We start from the raw sequence: 26,555 nt of genomic DNA, 5'->3' as shown, positions 1-26,555 counted from the left end.
TTTGTATATAAATCTGCTTGGGATACATTCATACATCTTTTTTACACAGCTTTGGAAAATGTGTGGCAAAACTAGTGTGTTTGGAAAGTCTTCAGATCCTTTCACCGTTTTCACATTTTGTTATGTTGTGGTATTGTGCTAAAAAAAAAAAAAAAAAAAATTTCCCCACCATTTTGCGCTCAATACCCCATAACGACAAATTGAAAGCAAGATTTTAGAAATCGGTGCTAATTTATTGAAAAGGAAAACTAAAATCTTGCATTGACAAGTATTCAGACTTAGTTGAAGCACCTTTGGCAGGGATTACAGCCTCCAGTCTTCTTGGGTATGATGCCATAAGGTTTGCACACCTGGATTTGGAGAATTTCTTCCATTCTTCTCTGCAGATCCTCTCAAGCTCTGTCAGTACGGATTGGGACTGTCAGTGCACAGCCATTTTCAGGTCTCTTCAGAGATGTTTCATTGGGTTCAAGTCAGGGCTCTGGTTGGGTTACTCAAGGACATCCACAGAGTTGTCCTTAAGCCAGTCCTGTGTTGTCCTGCAAGTGTGCTTAAGGCCATTGTCTAGCTCAGTGGTCGGCAAGCCGCGGCTCGCGAGCCACATGCGGCTCTTTTGATCTTTCACTGCGGCTCTTTGGTTCGGGCTGGCGGGTGGGCGGCCGCGCAGCCATATCGCACCGCTCAGACTGCTTGTAAATTGTTCGTCATGCGCCTGCTGCCCCGTCTGTCTGCTCCTTCCACTTTGTGGATGAAGCAGGCAGGCGGGGCAGGAGGCACATGGCGGGGCAGGAGGCGCGGCTCTAGTTCGGCTGCCCACTGTGAGGAGGGGTGGAGTGGTGAAGAGGCCGCCGCTCAGGAGGAACGAAATGTCCTGCAGCAGAAAGGTAGGAGCTGCCCCCGGTGTGTGCACTGCACCGGCCCCACCGCAAGTGTCCCTGCCCCCTTCCTTCCCCCCACTAATACATTACTTACTGGAAGGCACTTATGGGGGATATCTGTGGATGGCTCACTTATGGGGGATATCTGTGGAGGGCACTTATGGGGGATATCTGTGGAGGGCACTTATGGGGGATATCTGTGGAGGGCACTTATGGGGGATATCTGTTGAGGGCACTTATGGGGGATATCTGTGGAGGGCACTTATGGGGGATATCTGTGGATGACACATATATAGCATCTTATGCTATATATGTGTCATCCACAGATATCCCCCATAAGTGCGTCATCCACAGATATCCCCCATAAGTGCGTCATCCACAGATATCCCCCATAAGTGCGTCATCCACAGATATCCCCATAAGTGCGCCCTCCACAGATATCCCCCATAAGTGCGCCCTCCACAGATATCCCCCATAAGTGCGTCATCCACAGATATCCCCCATAAGTGCGTCATCCACAGATATCCCCCATAAGTGCTTAGTTTGGTGGGGCAGCCAGCTCTAGGAAGAGTCCTGGTTGATTAAAACTTCTTCCATTTAAGAATTATGGAGGTTTCTGGTCACCAAATAAGGTTTAAAAACATCTCAGAGATGATCAAGAGAAATAGGACACCACTAGAGCTAAATTTTCTACTTCATAACAAACTTAGGCTACTTTCACACTAGCGTTCGGGGCTCCGCTTGTGAGTTCCGTTTGAAGGGGCTCACAAGCGGCCCCGAACGGATCCGTCCAGCCCTAATGCATTCTGAATGGATGCGGATCCGCTCAGAATGCATCAGTCTGGCTCTGTTTGTCCTCCGCTCCGCTCAGCAGGCGGACACCTGAACGCAGCTTGCAGCGTTCGGGTGTCCGCCTGGCCGTGCGGAGGCAAACGGATCCGTCCAGACTTACAATGTAAGTCAATGGGGACGGATCCGTTTGAAGTTGACACAGTATGGCTCAATTTTCAAACGGATCCGTCTCCCATTGACTTTCAATGTAAAGTCTGGACGGATCCGTTTGCATTATCATGAACAAAAAAAAAAAAAAATTTATTTTTTTGTTCATGGTAATGCAAACGGATCCGTTCTGAACGGATCTAAGCGTTTGCATTATAGGTGCGGATCCGTCTGGGCACATACCAGACGGATCCGACCTAAACGCTAGTGTGAAAGTAGCCTAAATAACATATTTTATAGAATTTTCAACGAATAATAACATAAATACTTTCAGACATCAGTAATACAAGTTGTAAGGCAAAGTTAGCATATAGTTGTTTCATTACAAGTGTAAATTTATACAATAGTTCATCTCATTATGGACACTATATTTTTAGTTTCGACTTTTTAATAATTTTACAAACTTCTAAAATTCTGTTTTCATTTTCTCATTATGCGGTATTGAGTGCAGAATGATGGGGAAAACTAGATATTTTTTTTTATTTTAGCACAAGGCCACAACATAACAAAATGTGAAAAAAGGTAAAGGGTCTGAATACTTTCTGAAAGCACTGTATGACAATGAGGCAATAGTTGGATTCACTTTAGTAGTACCTATAGTTGTGCACTTCTCCTATAGCTGAATGACTGTATTTCATGGATTTGTCTTTGGCGTTCAATACTACTCTATAGAGCAATGGTGTGCAACCTGTGGCCCTCCATTTATTGTATAACTGTAAGTATCCTTTGGGTATACTGGGATTATAGTTAACCTAATGAGGTATTTCTAGACATAATACTGCAACAATATGGAGAAAATACAGTGGTGGAATAGGAGCCTAAAGTGGCCCTGCAGAAAAAAATATAATAAATTAAAGTGGCCTCATAATGTAGGTCTAAATTGGCAGCATATGGCACTGACACAAGTAGTTGCATTCAGAAAACCTTCAGCCAAAGTCAAATTAGTGGTACATGGGTCCAATGCAAAAATATAATGGAATACCACTATAGACAATAGTATAGAGCTGCCCACCCCTTACATGCAGATCTATAGTCAAATATGGAGCACCATCATTTAGTATACAGCCCTATAGTGCTATACATAGTTCTTTATTAAGACAAGTGACACCATAATGATATATAGAGCCCTGTAGTGAGCTATGGAGCTGAAAGGCTAAATAATACAGTATATTTAGCCCTATAGTAATATATGGAGCACTATAATTACACATATAGCTCTACAGTAGTACATAGCACCCTATAATTATGATAGGCAGGCTAACAGGTCATGCTGGAATGCTGAGCTATTGAGTAGTTTTTGGGGGGGCAGCCAACTACATGATGTCATAACTCAAATGCCTCCCATAGGGGGATGTTTATTAATACTGGTGAACTGTAACTATAGCATTCCAGTTTTTCCCCCTGAGTAGCATGCACCAGATTAATAAAAAGGGTGCATGTGCTGACGAAGCCTGCAGACATAGTGCTAATGAACTGCATAGTCGCTGTTCAGTAAATGACTTGCATAGCACTGCTGAGTGGGTGCTCATTTTCTTAGTGAGCTACTGACTATGTGCTCATACAATCAGTAAGCCGCATTCACAGTGATACGCACTGGAGTTTCATTTTCTCACATTACCTACAGTACATACTATTTATATCTTTGTGGGTATTATGTGGTAGCATTCATTGATCGTGTCTTAATTGTGTATTTCTCATGTATTGATATATTGTAGGTTTGTGTGACATTTATATTTTTGGATTCTTTATTTCTTTGATGGTGTATCATTTATTTCTCTGTTAGGCCTTTTTCCCATACAGGTAGTGGGGTTTTCTTCAAGACCTTATACGAAATTCTGTAACGCATTGGCCTAAATTTTACCAATTTGTCTGTACCAAAAAAACTGTCTAAAAAGGGGCCCAAATTGGCGAAAATATTTGCTCAATTTGGCACATCTTGGGTTTATACACTTTTTTCCGACATGCTCAACAAGAGGGTAAAGGCCTAAAATGCGCCAAAATTGCACCACATTTCTGGAATTGAAATCTGCCTTAAAATAAGCCAACCAATAGTTGGTAGAGAGTCAGAGAAAAGTGACTATCCCTGCACCACATTTATCATCCAGCCTGAGCCCCTGTGATGAATGTGGTGCAGGTCTAAACAGCCGATCAAAACTTAAACTATCTTTAGGATTAGCAAAGATCATTTTTGTTGACTCAAAGTTGTGGGAAAAGCAGATAAAGGCCAAGCTTTCCGAGTACCTGCAGGGTATATCCCGGTTCACACTGGAAGGAAACGACATCATTCACAAGGTATCTTTCTCCAGTTTTCACTCCGTTGCTAGGAACAGCTGGTTCTGGGCAACTGGCAAGGCCTACAGCTAAAGTCAACAAAAAGACATAGGTTAGATCCACACACACATGACACATGTAATATTTATTTATTCCTTATACTCATTGATATAGCGCTGACAACAGCGCTTTACAGACATTATCATCAATATTAATAATGTAATATCAATAATGTAATACAAATTACCAACAATTTATTTGGAACTTTAGAATACTGTGCTGCCTGTATACAATGTGTACAATGGACACCTTACACAGCAACTGGAATCTGTACAGTGGTCCCTCAAGATACAATGGCCTCAGGATACAATATTTTCAACATACAATGGTCTTTTATGACCCATCGTACAGATGTAGTAGAGTAAACACACATGCTTAGGCCTATTGCACACGGACGTTTTTTTTCCCCGTTTACTGGACGTTTTTTGCGTTCCGTATACGGTCCGTATACGGAACCATTCATTTCAATGGGTCCGCCAAAAAAACGGAATGTACTCTGTATGCATTCCGTTTTTCCGTTCCGTTTTAACATAGAACATGTCCTATTATTGCCCGCAAATCACAGTCCGTGGCTCCATTCAAGTCAATGGGTCCGCAAAAAAACGGAACACATACGGAAATGCATCCGTATGTCTTCCGTTTCCGTTCCGTTTTTTGCTGAACCATCTATTGAAAATGTTATGCCCAGCCCAATTTTATCTATGTAATTACTGTATACTGTATATGCCATACGGAAAAACGGAACGGAAAAACCGAACGGAAAAACGGAAACACAACGGAAACAAAAAACGGAACAACGGATCCGTGAAAAACGGATCGCAAAACACTGAAAAAGCCATACGGTCGTGTGCAATAGGCCTTAACTAGATGATTTAACTAAACTAGTTGTGTTAAGCTGACACCATTGCTTTTCAATGGATTTTGTTACAGGATATCACGATGTGTTAAGAAATTTGAGTTCAGTTTGAGTGTTAACTCTACTACATCTGTAAGTTGTAACCTGACTCAACATACAATGCCTCAGACTCAGATCCAAACCTCTTCTCCGGTAAAAATACATGTTAGTTGCTAGTTAGCAGCTATTCCTGACTGTTATATGTAATGACTTGTTTTATCTGTCTTTGTATGTGCTTATGTGTCTCAAATCTTTTGTTTTCTCTTATCTTGGATGACATTTTGGGGTTTTGGAACCAATTACGCAAGTTACAATGGTTTCAACACACAATGGTTGCCCTGGAACTAATTAATATTGTACCTTGAGGGACCACTGTACATTTAATAACTTTACCATTGTGTATAACCCACGATATGGTAACATTCAGGTCTACTTGATGCTGTATGATAGCAGAAGTTGGCCTACAGTAGAAATACAAACTTTATCCCTTGTATTTTCTCTTTAGAGTATCTACTATATTAAATTATTTACCAGATAATAATACCCTTTAGCCAATATTTTTTTTTTTATTGTCTAATTTGTGCATTTTGATGAAACCTGAAAAGAGCTCAGGGGAGGAAGGGCCAATTTATTTTGCTTATGTTCATCAGTATCATGTTCAAAATCGCAATTACACATGTAAAAGTTATATTGGCAGGGATTCAGAAGCTGATACACCCATCAGACCCAAGAATCGGGACCCTGGTTTCAGAAGGGAGGTGGCAGCTTATACATGAAGAATCTCAATAAAAATGATTGGGAATTAGGTAGCTTTAGGAGTTCTCTCACGTTTAGATTTTTATAACTTCAATTAATGTCAGTGTATAGGCAACGTGCAGCAAGCTCTGGAGGGGTGATCAGAGGATGGGAGTGGTAGTGGCTCTGGCAATGATAATTGTGCAGACAGAACACAGTGATAATTCACACTCTGAGGCTCCCTAGGGATGTTCACACCCTTTTCCCCTCTGAGCACTCCCTGGCTTTGGGGTTCCTTCCTAATTGTAGTTGGGATGCCCTTGTGGTGTGGTATTTTGGCAGGGTTCAAGGCAGGAGTGTGGATGCAGGTGCAATGGCTGTCAAATGGAGTCAGTGACAAGGCAGGTTCTGCAGAATAGGAGTAGTAGTGTATCAAGGCACAATTCCAACTGCAGTTCACAGTGCAATTCTTTCCCAATAGCAAAGTATTGATGGATAGCAGCAAAGATGGGTACTCCTTCTCTCTGTCTCCCGAAGGTCTCTCTACAGAACCTTAAAGGGGTTGTATCACTTCAGCAAATGGCATTTATCATGTAGAGAAAGTAAATAAAAGGCACTTACTAATGTAATGTTATTATCCATATTTCCTCCTTTGCTGGCTTGATTCATTTTTTCATCACATTATATACTGCTCGTTTCCATGTTTATGACCACCCAGCAATCCAGCAGTGGTCGTGCTTGCACAATATAGAAAAAAGCGCTGTCCTAGGTGCACTCCCATGGTCCCAGCCACCTGAGATGCTGGTGATTTTTCCTATAGTGTGCAAGCACGACCACTGCTGATGGATTGCACAATACCTGGCTGTTTGACTCCAATACATGGCCTTGCATATTCTGGACCTTCTCATTTTCTTTCTCTCTCTCTCTCTCAAGCACTTTGGTAGTAGAATAGCTTTCTTGAGTAGTGATATTTTCAGAAATGATGGTTCTCTGAAACTCAGACCTAGCTCTCAGGAGCTCACACAAGGTCCTCTCTGTAGCACGGCTACACTGGAACTCCCTCTAATCTGGGCAGACCCTGGTCCATCTCCTGGTAACCCAAAAGGGGCTGAGCCAAGGTGTTTAACCCTGATCTATATATACAGTTCTATTAGATACAAAACCATATTAAATCAAAACAATCAACCTTTTGCAATAACCCTATCCCAGGGTGCCGAAAATGCACAGAAACTAACACCTATTCGTAGAAAGTAACTGAGTTGCTCACAGGACTAGGGTCATGGATATTCAGAGATTGGAGAAATATAAACTATCTGTAAGATTACAGTTTTAACAGGTTATTTTACATTTTCCTAGCTGGTAAATTCCCTCTATATTTTCATTATATATGGCCTGTAACACATTCTGTAGTACATAGGGCATAAGAAAGTATTTTCACTTACAACATCATTTGTGATATAAGTCATTACCCTTGAAATGCTTGTCATCTTCCTGTCATACATCTTAAATGTGATAAAGTCTTTAGGACTGTGTTTGGTACATTACATAGCTATTCACATGCTTGTCTGAGTAACAGTTTTAGTTAGGAAGCATTGCTCCACCCATTAACGAGTGAACTACTATTTTTTGTATAGCTTAATTGCTTTTCAGCAAATCTATACACTTTGCTTTATCAACATCCTCAATTGTCAATGTGGTGATTCAGCTATATAACCACTACTACCTGATCTGTGATATGACCAAAGCATTGAGAGAGTTATAAAGGGGTTATACAGGAAATTATAATGATAACCTAACCTCAGGATAGTTCATCATTATCACATCGGTGGGGTTCAAGTCCCAGACACCCACTGATCAGCTGTTACAGGGAGCTGCCATGCTCACTGGACATCTCATGAGCACAGCTGGCTTCTGGCAGCTGTCCAAGGACAGCGCCATACATAATACAGTGGCAGTGCTTGGTATTACAGCTAAGTCCCATTGACTAGGAAGAGGCTGCGGCAGCTAATCAGCGGGTGTCCCGGTTGTTGAACCCTCGCAGATCTGATAATTCATAAATATATTTTCGTGGATAACCCCTTCAATGTAAAGGATTGAATGGTTTCTTAAAGGAGTTCACCAGGCATTTTAGAAAATCAGTCCTCCCTATTGTCCTGTAGAAGAAAGATCATCTAGTTACATTGTTTAGTTAGTACTTACTCCCTGTCATAATAGTAAATGCAGCTAAATGAAATAAGAAGGGCACACATGTGGTTGGGACTGGGAAGGAAGAGCCTGCAGCCTTTGTGAGTGCAGTGGAGATGACCGCATCATTGGAGAGAGGGACAGGTAGGTACTAACTAAGCAATGTTTCTTCTACTGGACAGTACAGAGGACTGATTTCTTATAATGTCCCTTTAAAGAGGTTGTCATTTTATATTGATGGCCTCAATATCTGATTGGTCAGGGTGCAATACCACAACCCCAACCACCACCACCCAACCCCCGCTGATCAGCTGTTCTGAATTGGCTCCAGTGCCAGAAGTAGGTACAGAAATTACACAGCTCCATCCATCATGTAGTGGACAGAGCAGGTTACTGCAGCTCTGCTCCAATTCACTTCTGTGGAAGCAGAGCTGCACCCCCTTATCCATATCAGATTGCCTGTGACAGGTTTTTGGTTACCAACCATCTTTGAGAAGACCATCACCCTAGAAAATCACTTTTCAATGCATTTTTGGCTGGCCATTTTAATACTTACCAACATTTAAGTCAGTAAATTCTGGGCATTTAAAATCTGTCCCGGGAACACTCCTAATCCACCCAGGAATGCCTACTTATGAGCAGGCTTAATGTAAGCCCATCCAGCCCAAATTTGCAGGGACTGTCTCTGAAAATCAGGGCCATTCAAATTTGGGAAAGTTGGCAGCTATGGGAAGATTTATCAAACTGGTGTAAAGGAAAACTGGCTTAGTTACATAGTTACATAGTTAATACATTTGAAAAAATACATAAGTCCATCAAGTTCAACCAAGGGATAGGTGAGAATGTGAGTTCCAGAAGGAAGTGAGACTCAGATTTCTACACATTTTCATAAGCATTAATGTCATTTACTTTCAAGAAATCATCTAAACCCTTTTTAAAACTGTCCACTGTTCCTGCTGTGACCACGTCCTGAGGAAGTCTATTCCACAGATTCACAGTTCTTACAGTAAGAAGCTTTGACGCTTCTGGAGACTGAACTTTTTCTTCTCCAGTCGGAGGCAGTGCCCCTTTGTCTTTTGAGAGCATTTTATATGGAACAGCTTTTCACAATATTTAAAAATAAATAAATAAATAAATAAATTCAATTCTTTTAATCTTTCTTCATAACTAAGACCCTTCATGCCCCTTATCAGCTTAGTCGCTCTCCTCTGTACTTTTCCCAGCTGCAGTGCGTCCTTTCTATGGACTGGTGCCCAGAACTGAACGGCATATTCCAGATGAGGAAGCACCAACGCTTTGTAAAGTGGTAGTATTACATCTCTACCCCGCGAGTCCATGCCTTGTTTAATGCATGACAATATCCTGGTGGCCTTAGAAGCAGCTGATTGATATTGTATGCTGTTATTTAATCTACCATCTACAAGGACACCCAGATCCTTCTCTATAAGTGATTCTCTCAGTGCTACATCACCTAGGACATATGAAGCAAAGAGATTATTACTACCAAGATGCATAACTTTACATTTATCCACATTGAACCTCATTTGCCAAGTTGATGCCCAATCACTCTGAGTTTCAAGTCAGCTTGTAGTTTGTGGACATCTTCCATAGACTGTACAGTACTACATAGCTTAGTGTCATCTGCAAAAATAGAAATTGTGCTAATAATCCCGTACTCTATATCATTGATAAATAAATTAAATAATAAAGGGCCCAGCACTGAACCTTGGGGTACACCACTTATAACCTCGGACCATTCTGAATAGGAATCATTGACCATAACTCTCTGGACACGGTCCGTCAGCCAGTTTTCAATCCAATTACAAACTATACTTTCTAAGCCTATAGACCTTACATTACCTATGAAACGTTTATGAGGGACAGTATCAAAAGCCTTTGCAAAATCTAAAAACACTACATCCACAGCCGCCCCTCTGTCCAGGCTACTACTCACCTCCTCATAAAAACAAATCAGGTTAGTCTGACAACTTCTGTCCTTGGTAAACCCATGTTGGTTAACACTTATATTATTATTTACAGTCACATTCTCCTGTATATAGTCCCTTAAGAGTCCTTCAAACATTTCTCCCACAACAGAAGTTAAACTAACTGGTCTACAATTACTTGCCCATAACAACCAATTAGATTTCACTTTCATTTTCTAAAGGAGCTCCAAAAAATGAAAGGTGGAATCTGATTGGTTGCTATGGGCAACTAAGCCTGTTTTATTTTACACCAGTTTTGATAAATGTCCCCCTATGTGTTTCAAGACGGGTTCACTGGATAAATCTAAATGTATGTAAGAATGGTAAATCATCAGTAATTCAGCGGTTCAGAATTTCAGAATTGTTACATGGTATCCTCTCACTATAATCCCAGTGTTGGCGAATCATCATCAGTAAACTCACTTTGGATTCAGCACAGTGAACGGGAAGCATGGCTATATATTTCATCCCACACATAAAAGTATAGGTTATATACCTTTTTTGTGAAATATTCGAATCGAAATATTCTAATTGCTAATTTTTATCGCGAATAACTTTGATAATTCGCGAATATTTAGAATATAGTGATATATATTCATAATCGCGAATATTCTAGTTTTATTTTTCATCAGTAGTACAGCTTCTTGCTTGTGGGCCAATGAGAAGGCTGCAATGTCTTTGTCTGAGCTTAGCAACATCCCTAGCAACCAATAGGAAAGTTGCCTACCCCTTACTATATAAGAACCTCCCCAGCAGCCATTTTATGCCGTTTTTTGCAGATCTGAGAGAGACAGCAGCGCCTTTGATGTGCTCTGTGCTTTCCTGTGTCATTACATTAGATAGTTAGTTAGCTTATATATATATAATACAGATAGTTAGTGGGAGATAGTCAGTGTAGGTTAGATAGTTATATAGTGTAGCTGATAAGTTACAGTGCAAGTTGTTCGGTAGTGTGATAGGTTCTGCTGTCCATACATACTGTACATGCTACAGACATAGTGCTGTGATGTCACAATACCAATCAGTAATATCTACTCAGCCTACTAAAATGTGAAGTTTCACGTATTGCGCAAAAAAATGTGCATCATTAGTGCCGATTTGCGCAATCATGAAAATAATGACTGGAGATCGCAAATTCTAAAATTTATTGCGAATATTATGCGAAAAATTCACAAAATATCGCAAAAATAAATATTGCCTGTAACGTTCAACACTAGAGATTAGATAATGACAATTTCTGTACAACACTAAGGAATCTGATGGCGATATTCAAAGAAACAATAGTTATGTTTAACGAATGACACATTTAAGTGTATTTGGTGGCAGTCTGGCCTGAAGCTAATAGTCTGCAGGCTCTGCTGTGCAATGTAGAATATATAGCATAGACTAGGACATCTATCACACGGGTCAGAATTTAATGTTGTCAATAAGCCAGTCTCACTTTTGTATTCCAGATGAAAGCCAGCTGCAGACACACTGATATCAGAGAAGAAATGCAGATATAGGTGGTTTGACGTGCTGTTCAGCAATGCTGGTACTGTGGTTCCTAAAATAAGACAAAAATACAGAAAATTTTAGACTGAATATATTATTTGTATACCGCTTTACATATTGATGTCGTCCTTTTTCACCGTCCTACAAGATGAAACAAAGGTTAATGCAGATATCACCAACCCAGGCTGCTTTACTGCCTAACTATTCTGTCTGTGTGAAGAATATCCCTCCTTGTGCTGCATTATACACGGCTTTATATGAAGCTGTATTTTACAGAATCATAGGAACCATATATAAAGCACCCGCAGTATTATTATTATTATTATTATCCAGGCTGGAAAAATATGTTTAGAATTAGATCACTCATTTTTGTGCACTGAACCAGAGCCTGCTATAGTCATAGTATTGGCATCTATTTCTTACCAGAAGACATGGCTATGTGCCCTTTAATTCAAGTTTAACACATGATATGTATGGTATATCATTTTGTCCTTGCAGCTTCTACGTCTTGATGTCAGTCTAAGACAATATGGACTGCTGCCTACACATTGGTGATGTGACTGTATGGCCTTCTATCTGTAGGGATAGATGTTCAGGCATACCGTACCACTGTATGACATGTAGATCCCTTGTGTGCAGCTCCAGCCACTCTCTGTCTCAACATATACCCTCCAGGGGCGCCAACTTTGGCAGTATAATACCAAATTACTTTGGTTTATGCTAGAAAAATCCAGGTACCATTTTGGTTATCAGAAATGCAGTTCAATTGGCTGCAAAAAAAATTCCTAGTGGTGACCACACATTGTACAGCAGGAGCAGAGAGAAGCCTACTTAGTGGAAAGAATGGTTTGGGTTCTTCTGGGGTTTCCAGTCACTCTGGAAGACATCATAGTCAGACACTATGGAGGCAACTGTGGTATGAAGGTATGGGTGCCTAATTTACATTTTGAGTTGGTATTTTGACTGGTATGGGATCTAGCATAGGCTCTCCATCCCTGATGAGTACCTACAGCCACCTGTAACAGGGCCAGCACTTTCCTTAAGTGGAAAATGATAGATGGACAAATCTCAGAAGGACGTAGATTTACATTGGGTTTATACATATAGCATGCATTATCATATCTAGTTTAGTTATCACAGATAAGAAAAAAGTTGACCCTTTGTTTTTTTGCTTTGGTAAGAGGACCTGTCACCTCTCCTGACATGTTTACTTTACTAACTACAGTACTTACATTCCCAATGTAATAACAATTATGGAGCATCGATTTTTATGATTTTATGTTGTGTTGTTTCTCTATTATTCCTGCTAGTAGTTATGAATGAATTAGCAGTTTACAATTAAAGTCAAGATGGCTATAACCAGTTTGAGGTATGTCCCTGCACAGTCTGACACTCTAATCAGTGTTGCCGGTGTCAGATTGTGCAGTGATCCCCCCCCCCCCCCCCGCCCAACTGGTAATACTCATCTGGACTTTCCTTGTAAACTGCTAGCAATTTATTCATAAGTTCTAGCAGGAATAATAAAGGAATGGCACTACACAAAGTCATAAGAATAGATGTTGCAGAATTGTTATTACACAGTGAATGCAAGTAGTTACCTACATACATGTCAGGAGAGATTACAACAAGTTCTCTTTAAATGTTTTCTGAATACAAAAAAATTACACATTTTTATGTATGTTCTATGGAGATACTTGTTCTATGGAGATGCATACATAATATACAGTAGCACCAAAGCAGTATGTGGCAGCATTGTGCATACCTATGACTGTATTAAATAATAGCAAATATAGCCTGCTTTGAGCAAATCTATCAGATTACAGCAAAATAAGCCAATAGAATGAAGTAAAGAACACCAAGTAATATTTAAAGGGAATCTGTCACCTATATTGAGCATATAAAACTGTTACATATAGCAATGTGCAATAAAGTACCTTCATTCCAGCATGTGTCTTCTTTCTTTTATTCAACTTTTCATTTAGATCAAAAAACGATTTTTCTGATATGCTAATTAAGCCTAAAGATGCCCAGAGGGGCGTTATTACTCTCCTCTAGTGCCCAGTAACGCCCCCCTGCAGTGCCCAGCCCGCCTTTCTTCCAAGCCCAGCACGCCTCCTAAGAAATAAATTTACTCCCACATCCTTGCCGAACGGCGTCGCCCCCTCCGCTACATCATGTCATTTATTCACCCCACCATCCTTGCGTCCTCCTTTCTTGGCCTCCGAAATCTTGCGCAGCCGCAGTATCGCTGACTGCCTGCGCCTGTACGATACTCCGGCTTCTGAGGCAACAGCGCTATGATTACGTCACTGGGCTCGGCGCATGCCCAGTGACACTATTGAGGCTGTTGCCTTCTGGAGCAGGAGTATCGTACAGGCGCAGGCAGTCAGCGATACTGCGGCTGTGCGAGATTTCGGAGGCCAAGAAAGGAGGACGCAAGGATGGTGGGGTGAATAAATTACATGATGTAGTGGAGGGGGCGGCGCCGTTCGGCAAGGATGTGGGAGTAAATGTATTTCTTAGTAGGCGTGCTGGGCTTGGAAGAAAGGCGGGCTGGGCACTGCAGGGGGGCGTTACTGGGCATCAGAGGAGAGGAAAAACGCCCCTCTGGGCACTTTGAGGCTTAATTAGCATATTAGAAAAATCGCTTTTTCATCTAAATGAAAAGTTGAATAAAAGCAAGAAGACACATGCTGGAATGAAGGTACTTTATTGCACATTGCTATGTAACAGTTTTATATGCTCAAAATACCGTAGGTGACAGATTCCCTTTAAGTGCAATATATTATAATGTTAATAGATTAATTGTTAGTAAAGTACCTGAAAAACTTCCTAGCATAGTAGCTGTGTTGTCTGCACCATCAAAAACTTCCAATGAGTCCCAATTTTGCTCTGTACCAAAGCTTATGACCTGGATCTAAATAAAAAGGAAAAGAACAATTTATAGAAAAAAAATTAGTATAGACTTATAGGTGCAGCCCTTCTTGAACTTAGACCCCTCACTGCAAAAATATGAAAAAAAAGGCAGCACTCTGACTTCTATAAAAAAAAGTGGATTCCTTTATTCACCCGTACTGAATGCAACATTTCAGCTCAACTCAATAGAGCACATTGTTAGTGTACATATTTCAAAACCTGACCACTAAAAAAAATATACAAAGTCATCACGAATTCCCTTTCTGTTGGAATATAGTGAGTTTAGCGTACAGATTGGTAAAATAGTCAAAAAACACTGGCCCACTTTGGGTAGTAATTTTTCAAATGTCCCAGAATTTATCAGTCCTCCTCTTTTGTCCTATCACTATACACGTAATTTAAAGGACCGGGTGGTTTGCTCGGATGTTGGCTACTTTCACACTCGCGTTTTTGCTTTCCGTTTGTGAGATCCGTTCAGGGCTCTCACAGGCGGTCCAAAGCGGATCAGTTTTGCCTTTGTCTTCATTAATGCTCAAGCGTAGTAATTTTGTACACCCAAAAACCGATGAGAACTTAAGGATTAAACAATATTTTACCTGGGACTCGACATAAGTCAAATATCTTCTGGAATGCCCATGCCACCTGCTCTATGTGGGTGAAATGACATGGGACGTAAAAACTAGGCTCAACCAACATAGGTATACAATTCGGAGAAAAAAAATGGACCTGCCCCTATCCTAACATGTTACGGAGACAAAACACACTGAAAGGGACCTACCCTTTAGATTTATTGGGCATATACCAATACCTAGAAGAAGAGGTGATCGAGTGGCAATTTAAAAAAAGGGAACTATGTTGGATTTACCATTTACATACACTAGGGCTGATGATTCTTCATGTGGATTTTAAGGTGGCGTAAGGCCGTCGGTGATGCATGTTATATGACCTCAATACCCATGTAGTGTATGAGAATACATGTGCTTGGACAAATATCTAATGTTTCCCTTTTCCTTTAAAGGGTGAATAAAGGAATCCACTTTTTTTTTTTTTACTTATTTATATATTCAATCTATATGTGTACTCAAGCAAAAGTGAAAAGATTTCTTTCTGTAGCTTTTGCCAATTTGCCAGTTGTCCATAGTGATCCCTTGGTGGGCCAACTATGATGAGATTTTAAAACACACCTAGCCATTCTACAAACTCTGCATTAATCAATAGTACATGAGAAAAAAAGCACAATTTCTTGCTACTATATCACTTGTCTCTGGCTTTTTTTTGTTGTTGCAGTTTTCCCCTGTGCATGCTGAACATCTAGTTTGCAGATATCTCAGACATGGTGGGTAAAGACTAGCTGCCATGCACTGCACACAAAAACTAGAGTAGAAGCTGCTTTCTAGGTTTCTCTTACTCACTCAGAAGTATGCCCCAGGGTCATAAAAGATATTACAGAGAGGCACTGACCTGTATTAGATGTGAATTTAGCATCTGTGGTGAGATATAAATCTCCCATGTAGCTGTGCAGTCTCTTTAGTGTCTCTCTTTGAGTCCCATCTCACTTATACTGCTGCTCACTTCTTTCCCTCCCCTCCCCTCTCCACAGACTTCTAGATTTCTCTCTAAGCTGCTCTGCCTTTCAAATAAATAATTCCAAACATTTTTCAAAGTGAAAAGCAATTAGCAAGGAGGGTGGAGGTAAACAGCTGATAACATGAGAACTAGACAGTTCTCACTGATAAAACGTATTACAAAGTTTCTTGTGGTCTCTTGTAGTATTGATTTATGTAAAGTTGTGTGAAAGTACAGAGACTCTTTAATCATTTTGTGGGCTTGCATTATAGCAATGATGAGATACCCCAATACCCCAATTAGTTCATCACACCAATTATAACTCTATGAAAAATTGAAATTAGAATCCACAAAGGAATACCTAATCTGGTATTGGATAAAATTGGGATCCAAAAAATTGTATAAGCAAAAGCATGTGATTACCTGTCAATTCTAACGGTTTACCTTTTACAATTGGGTTCACAATGTGATAAACTAACCATTTAAAAAAAAAAAATCTATAGATTTTTAGAGAATAAAAAAATAACAAGTCAACATACTTATAAAGTGATACATCATAATACCATTTACAATAATGAACCATTCCACTTATTTCCTAAACAGGAGATGAGCAAGAAAAAGGGAGAATGGGCTCCAGCCCATCTTTCTCCCTTTCCCCTCCTAAACACTATTACTTCAAGTTCATGTCTCAATATAAATTCCACAAATTCAGCTACTCTTCTTTTCCTTAAAGGGGTTGTGTCATCTGAGTCATTGGTGGCATATCACTGGGATATGCCACCAATGTCAGATAGGTGTGGGTTATGCACCATGCATGCTTGGTGTGGTCTCCTTTCAGAAGTCCTATAAAGGTGAATGGAGAGCACACTGCACAGAAATGACCACCTATCCATTCATCTCTATGGGACTGCCTATTTTTTGAGTTCCCATAGAAGTGCATGGAGGGTGGATGTACTTGCGTGGTGCACTCTTGTTCATTTGGGGGCCCCATTCTAGAGATAGGTCTGGGTTCTAAAGGTGCAGCCCTCACCTATCTGACATTGGTGGCATTTCCTAGTGATATGCCACCAATGCCTCAGATAATATACCCCCTTTAAATATATTAGCTTTTCCAACATCATTGAGCATTTAGTATATTGATTCCACATGTCCTTTGTTGGGTGGGGAAAGGGGGATTTTACTGACCATTTTTTTTAAACACAAATATATATATATATATATATATATATATATAGGTGAAACTCGAAAAATTAGAATATCGTGCAAAGTTCATTTATTTCAGTAATCCAACTTAAAAGGTGAAACTAACATATGAGATAGACTCATTACATGCAAAGCGAGATATTTCAAGCCTTTATTTGTTATATAATTTGGATGATTATGGCTTACAGTTTATGAAAACCCCAAAGTCACAATTTCAGGTACCCTTTTGCTCAAGGGGTATGGATTAATTAGCTGACTAGAGTGTGACACTTTGAGCCTAGAATATTGAAGCTTTTCACAAAATTCCAATTTTAAGCTGCAATTCCTTTTAATTTGCATGACTGAAATAAATGGACCTATTCTAATTTTTTGAGTTTCGCCTGTATATAATCTTGCCTACTGCTATCCTTCTATTCATTCAGCCAATGGATGACATCACCTACCGTAAGTTACACACCACAGAATCTATCTGAACACTCACCAAAAACACACTCACTACAGAGACAATCTTTTTCCAAATATGCCCCAGGTATGAACAGCTCCATCAAATATGAAAATTGTCAGCCTCTTGAACCTCACACTTAACACACAATGAATAGCTATTTGGATAGAAGTAGAACTCATGCAGCTCCAATATGTGTACAATAAAATGTTGTGCCAGACTAAGGCTGGGTTAACAGCACTGTCAATTTCCATGGTTCTGCTCTGTTATAGGAGCAGAACAACAAAATAATGGAACCATAATTGTGGACTGTTTGGTTTCCTTTCAGGAGTCTGCTCTTTTAGTCGAAAAGGACTTGTTTGCCCTTTTTTTCCATGGAATCTTCAATGGAGGCCCCTAAAGGAGCCTCTGATGCAGATGTACTGTAGCCCTAAAGATTATTCAAAATTAGTCAATTAAACTAAGCTAAGTGTGGGAGGCTAGTCAAATGTACAGGCTACATTATGGAAGCATCGTATGCTTTAGCAGCTTAAACCCTTGGCAGCCCATGTTATTTTTTTATTGATGAACATTTTAGATCAGCAAAATACCATGGGCTCCATTATTGGAAAGCCAACTTTAAAGGGGTTCTCCAGGTATTTGGTCTACTTAGGGCTTGGTGCTAACCTGTGGAGGGAAGCTGTTTTACATTGGACTACCCCTCTCTCGCTCCCTCGATGCCGTCATCTCCTCAGCAATACAGCCGAACAGGGAAAGAATCAACCACTTGGGAAGCAGAGCCTGCAGAATCAGGAGGGTGAGTCCCTGTTAAAGAGCTTCCCTCCACAGGTAAGCAGTGCATCATGCCCTAATTAGACCAAATGCCCAGAGAACCCCTTTATTAGGCAATGTGAATTCCATTTCATATGATAAATTCATAACGTATAGCAGCTCCCTAAAGACACATAACATGCACACTAGATGAGCAGCATGGTAGCTTAGTGGGTGGGGTGCTGAGTTTGAATGTAGGCAAGGGCAATATCTGCTTGGATTTTGTATGTTTCCTCTGTGTTTGCACAGGTTTCTTTCCATATACCAAAAGCATGCTAACTTTAACTGTAAGCTCCAATTAGGAAAGGGACAGATGCTAGTGATGATAGTTTCTTTACAGCGTCAATATACTGTACATAGATCAGCATCACAAATTAACCAGCATCAGTATGTTTTTGCTATATGGGAACCAACTGGAAAACCCAGAGGAAACCCATGGGGAGAACAAACTCCATGCAGATGTTACACTTGGTTGGATTCTAACCCAATACCCTAGTACTGCAAGGCAACACTGCTAACTACTGAGTCAAAAATCTAAATATGAAAAGAAAAAGAATTATGAAAAATTTGGGGCAGGGATATATAATCAAAGAGCAGTCCATCAAAAAGTAAAAATAGAAATGATGTAAGGAAGGGAGAAGATTCACTTTTTTGAGTTCTTCTAAATAATACTGGCAAACATCAGCAGGAGGTCTTCCTAAAAGGGTCTGAGATGAAATACAAAGATGAAATAAGGTGTCAGAACATGTTTTCTCCGCTTGGATACAAAACTCCCAAAAAAATCAAATACAAAATGTCACGCAGAGAATCTTGCTTTCATTATTAAAAAAAGGAGACACATAACAAACAGCTCCAGATCTCTCACAGTACGCATACACAGAGATGTCCCTTCTGTTAACTAAATATGAACACACGCTGGTCTATCTGTGCGCTGGTGATGAATTCCATACTTATTAACAAGCCAACTGGTATGTGCAGCAGGTCCAAGTTCTGCCCCGGCGTGTCAACATATTTCTCAATGACTGCTCAGAAGGGACATTTTACTCCTATCAAGAATGAATGTGCTACACCACAAAACATTGAACTTGGTGACATTATGAATCCGTGACGTTCTGAATGTCCCCTGGGGAGAGGGCTGGAAAAGCTATTAAATGGAACTTCAATTAGGAAATAAGCCATAAATATTGCACAGCGGTGCTTCCTGGGCGACTGATTTCTGTTTAATGAATGTCCATATGACCATACAGAGATAAAAAGATAGTTATATCATTTAAAAGATGCACAAATGATGTGCAGAGTTATTGATATATTTGCAACAAAAATATACGTAACACAGAAATAACAAAAACGGTTAACAATGGCAGCATTTACAATTACACAACCCCAACACACTGCACAATGATTCTGCTCAATAAAGAGCCTTAATTGCCTTACTAAAAACACTGATTGGATGGAAGTGGTCTCCTAAAGGTCTCCTTAAAGTAGAAATTGCAGCTGGCACTGAAGAAAAGCTAAATATGACAATGTAATATACAGTACAGACCAAAAGTTTGGACACATTCTCATTCAAAGAGCTTTCTTTATTTTCATGACTATGAAAATTGTAGATTCACACTGAAGGCATCAAAACTATGAATTAACACATGTGGAATTATATACATAACAAACAAGTGTGAATCAACTGAAAATATGTCATATTCTAGGTTCTTCAAAGTAGCCACCTTTTGCTTTGATTACTGCTTTGCACACTCTTGGCATTCTCTTGATGAGCTTCAAGAGGTAGTCCCCTGAAATGGTTTTCACTTCACAGGTGTGCCCTGTCAGGTTTAATAAGTGGGATTTCTTGCCTTATAAATGGGGTTGGGACCATCAGTTGCGTTGAGGAGAAGTGGATACACAGCTGATAGTCCTACTGAATAGACTGTTAGAATTTGCATTATGGCAAGAAAAAAGCAGCTAAGTAAAGAAAAACGAGTGGCCATCATTACTTTAAGAAATGAAGGTCAGTCAGTAAGCCGAAAAATTGGGAAAGCTTTGAAACTAAGGGCTATTTGACCATGAAGGAGACTGATGGGGTGCTGCGCCAGATGACCTGGCCTCCACAGTCACCGGACCTGAACCCAATCGAGATGGTTTGGGGTGAGCTGGACCGCAGAGTGTAGGCAAAAGGGCCAACAAGTGCTAAGCATCTCTGGGAACTCCTTCAAGACTGTTGGAAGACCATTTCAGGGGACTACCTCTTGAAGCTCATCAAGAGAATGCCAAGAGTGTGCAAAGCAGTAATCAAAGCAAAAGGTGGCTACTTTGAACAACCTAGAATATGACATATTTTCAGTTGTTTCACACTTGTTTGTTATGTATATAATTCCACATGTGTTAATTCATAGTTTTGATGCCTTCAGTGTGAATCTACAATTTTCATAGTCATGAAAATAAAGAAAACTCTTTGAATGAGAAGGTGTGTCCAAACTTTTGGTCTGTACTGTACTATATACCAAATGAAACATGTATATCTTAGACCAAAAAGGGGTTGCAGGGGCAGCGTTGCCCCATTTACCATCCTTATTGGTTAAGTGGTGGTGACCATCATTGGCAAGCTTGTCAGAGATTTGTCTATGACTGAAAAGATTAAATTTGTTGAGGAAACTGACAAAGTCATGATTATCCAGAAGGTACAATAATTTTTTTTATTAAGGTGGGTAATTTTTGTTAAAACAAAACTGAAAAATGGTTATTATAGTCTCTACCTTTATTTCTTGTGATTGGTCAACATGAACATCTTACTTATTTATATTTTAAAATGTCTGACTCCTAAGAACAAAATACATTTCTTAAAGAAACACTATACTTAAAAATGAATGCTAAAAATGAAACAAGGAAAATAGTTTCCCTCACTGTTGGTAATAAGCACCATTTTCTGCAAGGTTTTGACAAAAACGGTCTAATAGAAATCTGACACAGAACATTGGGCTAATATCCTGCTCACTTGCTCGCTTCCTCTTTGGCTGGTGGTCAACCAGCAGGGCTTATCAAATGAGACAGAGCCTGACACTCTTTTTGTCCTACTGCAGACAGGGAACAGCAGGGAGGCTCCTGTTCCAGCCAGATGTCTTATAGCCAGACACAGGACATTGAGGAGGGAGGCATGGATGAGCTACCAGGACCTATAAAGAAGATTTCTTTATACATCTGTCTGTTTTTATTATAATATGAGACAAAATGGGGCCAAGGGAAAATGAGGAGATGAATGGATGAAGTGCTGGGATATATATATTTTTTTTTTGGGGGGGGGGGGGGCATTGTCTGTGTTGGCTATTCCATTAAAGCTCCCCTGAAAGGGCAGTGGGAGAAAAACTTAACCTACAACAAAGCCTATTGAAAAATCTGTTTTTTTCCGAAACTCTAAGGGTACTTTCACACTTGGATAGCATTTGTTTCCAGATCCAGATGAGGATCCGTATGACAAATGCATTGAAATACCAAGTGTTCCGGAAAACCGGATCATTTAAAAATGTGAAAAAATAAATAGCGGATCCGTTTTTTTTGGATGACATCGGAGAGACAGATCCGGTATTTATTTTTCCACATTTTTAAAGGTCTGCGCATGCGCAGACAGGAAAACCGTGTCCAGTTGTCCGGAACACTTGGTTCCGGATCCAGTTTTCTGGAACACTTGGTACCGGATCCGGCATTAATACATTTCAATGGAAATTAATGCCGGATCCGGCATTCTGGCAAGTGTTCCAGAATTTTGGCCGGAGAAAATACCATAGCATGCTGCGTTATTTTCTCCAGCCAAATACCATAAGAGGGACTGAACTGAAGACATCCTGATGCATACTGAACTGAATACTTTCCATTCAGAATGCATTAGGATAAAGCTGAAGAGTTTTTTTCCGGTATTGAGCCCCTGTGACGAAACTCAATACCGGAAAACTTTAACGCTAGTGTGAAAGTACCTTAAGGCAGGTTTCAAATGAGGAAGAATCAATACTGCAGCATAAGAAAAAGGCCCAAGATCTGACTCCACATTTCAGGATGCATTATAATGTTGTATATGTGTCCTTCTCGCCCATCAGAAATAAAAAAAAGGAACAATATTACACCTCTATAGTTGCCAATCCATACACACATATGGAAGGCTCCTCCACTGTAGAAAATCATACACAAATTAAAGCCAGGTATATATATAGTATTGCTTGAAGATTTCCCACCTGAATTCCTGCTCCCTCAGGTACTGTGATCTTCCACACGCAGTTTAAACTGTTCAAGTATGGCTCAGGGAAACCCGGAGACAGGATGGTTCCTTTACGTTCAGTCAGATTGCCGCCACAAGGAACTAATAAATCAAGGAGAAAGAACATATGTCAGTCTTGGCTCCAATATTGCCTTGGAATGTATAGTGACGATTAACAGTTTAGCAATTTATAATGAACAAAACTCATTGGGGTGGATTTAATAAGGCCACTGTGCCAGAATTAGGACTTTTAATGCGCCAAAAGGTTGGTGCAAATGGCGTGACATTTTTCACATGTGTCTACAAAAGGGGGTACAGCTTTATCGAGGAATCTGATTTATTTATGGCTTGTGCCAGTTATTTTGCCATAAAATACTTTTATAAAGTAAACCACACAAGAAATAGCATAAAGAAAAAGAAAGAGTCTGACTTGCATCAAGATGAGTCAAATCTGTCAGTGTGCACCTCAGTGATATATTTGACAGTAAAAGTACACAGGGCATTCCACGGTGTAAAACCTTGGTATAAAAGAAATACCTAGTGGTATACATGTCAGAAAATAGAAGAAACTGCGGCACTCCAAGTCTTCAGAAAGTTTCCGTGTTTATTTTCACCACACAAGCAACTTTCGACTATGGGTCTTTAATCAAGCTCAAATTGACACACCAAAGTGAAAGATATATACCCTTGACATACATCTGATTGGATATAGGGGTCACCCCAAAAGGTCAGCTCCTCCCTGACTTTTTGGGGTGACCCCTATATCCAATCAGATGTATGTCAAGGGTATATATCTTTCACTTTGGTGTGTCAATTTGAGCTTGATAAAGACCCATAGAGTCGAAACGTCGCTTGTTTGGTGAAAATAAACATGGAAACTTTCTGAAGACTTGGAGTGCCGCAGTTTCTTCTATTTTCTGACAATGGCCCCACTGAGACGTCTCAGTAAGTAGTGCTGTCTTATTTTGATTTCTTTGGATAGTGGTATACATGCTCATTAAAGCTGATTGTGCTAAAGAAGGCACAAGTCTGGGGAGCACATAACACAAAACCTCCTCTGGTGGACGTAGCTGTAGCTCCAGCCTGTAGGGAGTCTCAGTAGAGGTCCCAAAAAAATGTTTCGAAAATAATTGTATGGTTTGAATAGATTTTTATACTTTTAACATTGGTAGCAGACCAGCGCCTGTGGATCCTGCCTTTTTTACTATAATTATCTTTGGCATATCTTCAGCTTAGCTCCTCTTGGTTAAGCTATCGTTATACCTCATTCTTAATAAATCTGCTCATTCTGCATTATAAACAAACAAAAAAATAATACCATTACAGTACCACAAATTATCTATAGAAAAATAAAAAACAGCACCAGAAACAGTACACTAAAATCCACATTATTTTTTCTCGAATGAGTGGGCTCCTGTATATGAACTTTTTTGTACATTTTCAAGAAATGAACCACTGATTTTTTGGGACTGTTTTTGATGCTGGATTTCTTTTGCTACAGTTCTGAAAACCTGATACTCCAGGAGTTACCATCCACAGATATTGTGAACATGAATGGGTGAACTGGATTTGGGTTTTGTGTTTCTACTTCATATTATCAATAAACAAATGCAAGTACCAAACAGTGGGCTGTCATCAAATGCCTAACAGTGTGAGCAGGGCACTTACCAACACAAGAGGGGAATGAAGTGTTCCACTGTGCCAGGGCTCCAATCACTGCCTGGCATTCAATATTCTTGGAGCCTTGCAATGCATAGCCAGGAATGCACTCAAAACGGACAACAGCTCCAACTGAGAAGTCATTCCCAATGCGGCGTCCATACTTGGGTTCTGGTATTGAGCTGCACTGAGTGGCACTAGTACGAGGAACAGCTAAAAGAAGCAAAAATGTGGTTACAGGAGCCAAAGATAGTGATGGGCAGAGGGGCCAGAGATGGCAGCAGGTCCAGGAGGTTTAGTGAAGACAAGAAAATGGAATTTATTTTGGTTAAATTATGCAGCGTTAGAAAGAACAGACAGGCAAGAGTAGAAGATAACGTGACATATACCTGTAGGCAAGGCTGCAATACGCAGAGATAAGCACAAGTCTAGGTCATAACATCTGGGGTGTAGCATGGGAATTGAATGTTGAACTATTATCTTTCTTCTCGTCTTCCATGGTCTTAAAAATGGCCTGATTTTTTTGTTCTAGAATTGTGATGGAAACTCTATACAGAAAGCTTACAGTAAGTCATACAATACAGTAGGCTCCACAGCTATCTGATAATCCAGGAAGAACACCTTGTAGGACTAGCTCAGTTGAATGTAATGATACCTTTCTCTTAGACATCCATTGTTTCATTTTGGAGAAATAGTACTTTTAAGACATATGCAAATTAACCGTTTAGTGCACCGATGGGCAACCAAGAGCCACTCTGTGCACCTTCACTCCTCCTGCTTTTTCTGCCTCTCCTTATTGATTGGCAGGGCCAGGGAAGATGACTATACAGGAACTTGTCCCTGTCAATCGGTAAGGAGATGGAGGGGATCAGGAGGAGCAAGGTTGCAGTGAGTGGCTTGGGCCTGCCGTGCTCATCTGCATATGGATTAAAAGTATTTTTTTCCAGAATGAAGTAATAAATAGCTAAGTGAATGATATCACTACATTTGGTTGTATCTTTAACAGTGAATTTCCTGTTAACAAATTCCCTTTAAAGGGGTTGCCCACTGCTGGAACCCCCAAAGATCACCTGTAATCTCCAGGGTAATATAATTATAAGTGTTCTACATCACCACTACTGGATAAATCAAGTTTGGATGGTTCACTTGGAAATCAATGGGCAGTTTCTATACTACATGGCCCTCCAGAGAGAGAAACACCCTTTGTAGCTGCTCCTACTTGTCCTTGATTAAAGAACCTGCGTATATTAACCCATACTCAGTGGCATATGTGCAATAGAGGCAGACCACGCAAATGGTATGTGGGCTGGGGAAGAGGGGGGCTGGCACAGAACTTGTTCTTCTCTTCCTCATGTGAAAACACTGCACTTTCATGCAGTTGCCACTAGGGGGAGCTCAACTCAAAGAGATTATTGCAGCTTCCATGGAAGTTATATTAATTCAACTACTATTCACTGAGCTCCCCCTAGTGGTGGCTGCGGGAATCCAGCTAGCTTTGTAATAGAGGACAAGCAAGAGATTTATTTTTATGTATTTTTTGCCAGTTTTCTGGTGTAAATACATTGAGAAATATGGTGTTCCGAATGAGCACCAGATATTTTAAGCACCTGTTCCACTTTTTCCAACATAAAAGTCAGATAAAGTGAGGCCAAAGACAACTTTTTCTTATTGTAATTACTAATTTGTATTTAATTAAAATGTCTTCCACTTGATATAAAAAAAACAAAAAACTATGAAAATTTGTCAGAAATCTGGGGCGTTGCACATGTTGCATTGTCTGGGAGTAAGGGCTCATGCACACGGCCGTTGCCCAGCCGTGCCCGTATTGCAGCGTATTAAGGCTCCATTCACACGTCCGCAATTCTATTCCGCATTTTGCGGAATGGAATTGCGGACCCATTCAGTTCTATGGGGCTGCACTATGTGCTGCCCGGATCCGGAATTGCGGATATGCACTTCCGGGTCCGCAATTCCTTTCCCGAAAAAAATAGAACATGTTCTATTCTTGTCTTAGGCATTTTCTATTATAGTGCCGGCAATGTGCGGTCCACATAATGCGGAATACACATTGCCATTGCCGCGGATCCGCAAAACACACATGGATGTGTGAATGGACCCTTAACTTGAATTGGTCCACAATCCGGAAGGTCAGTGTGGAACGGAGGCACAGCACCCCACGGAAGCACTACAGAGCGCTTCCGCAGGGTTTCTCTCAGTGCCT

The 26,555-nt window shown here is 40.3% G+C and overlaps 1 protein-coding gene across 1 annotated transcript in view; it reads right to left on the bottom strand.

Annotated features, from left to right (window-relative positions):
- The window catches only part of CSMD2 (CUB and Sushi multiple domains 2), a 1,002,961-nt gene that overhangs the window by 100,812 nt on the left and 875,594 nt on the right, over nt 1-26,555 (bottom strand). Inside the window, exons 34-38 of the mRNA XM_040422265.1 lie at nt 24,344-24,547; nt 22,653-22,777; nt 14,322-14,418; nt 11,449-11,553; nt 4,119-4,237 (exon numbers count right to left, since the gene is read on the bottom strand). Of these exons, the coding sequence (XP_040278199.1) occupies nt 4,119-4,237; nt 11,449-11,553; nt 14,322-14,418; nt 22,653-22,777; nt 24,344-24,547 (650 nt within the window). The remainder of the gene's footprint in view (nt 1-4,118; nt 4,238-11,448; nt 11,554-14,321; nt 14,419-22,652; nt 22,778-24,343; nt 24,548-26,555) is intronic.

The sequence above is a fragment of the Bufo bufo genome, chromosome 3, assembly GCF_905171765.1.
Source record: "Bufo bufo chromosome 3, aBufBuf1.1, whole genome shotgun sequence".
NCBI lineage: Eukaryota > Metazoa > Chordata > Amphibia > Anura > Bufonidae > Bufo > Bufo bufo.
This window is presented reverse-complemented; position numbering and strand designations above follow the sequence as displayed.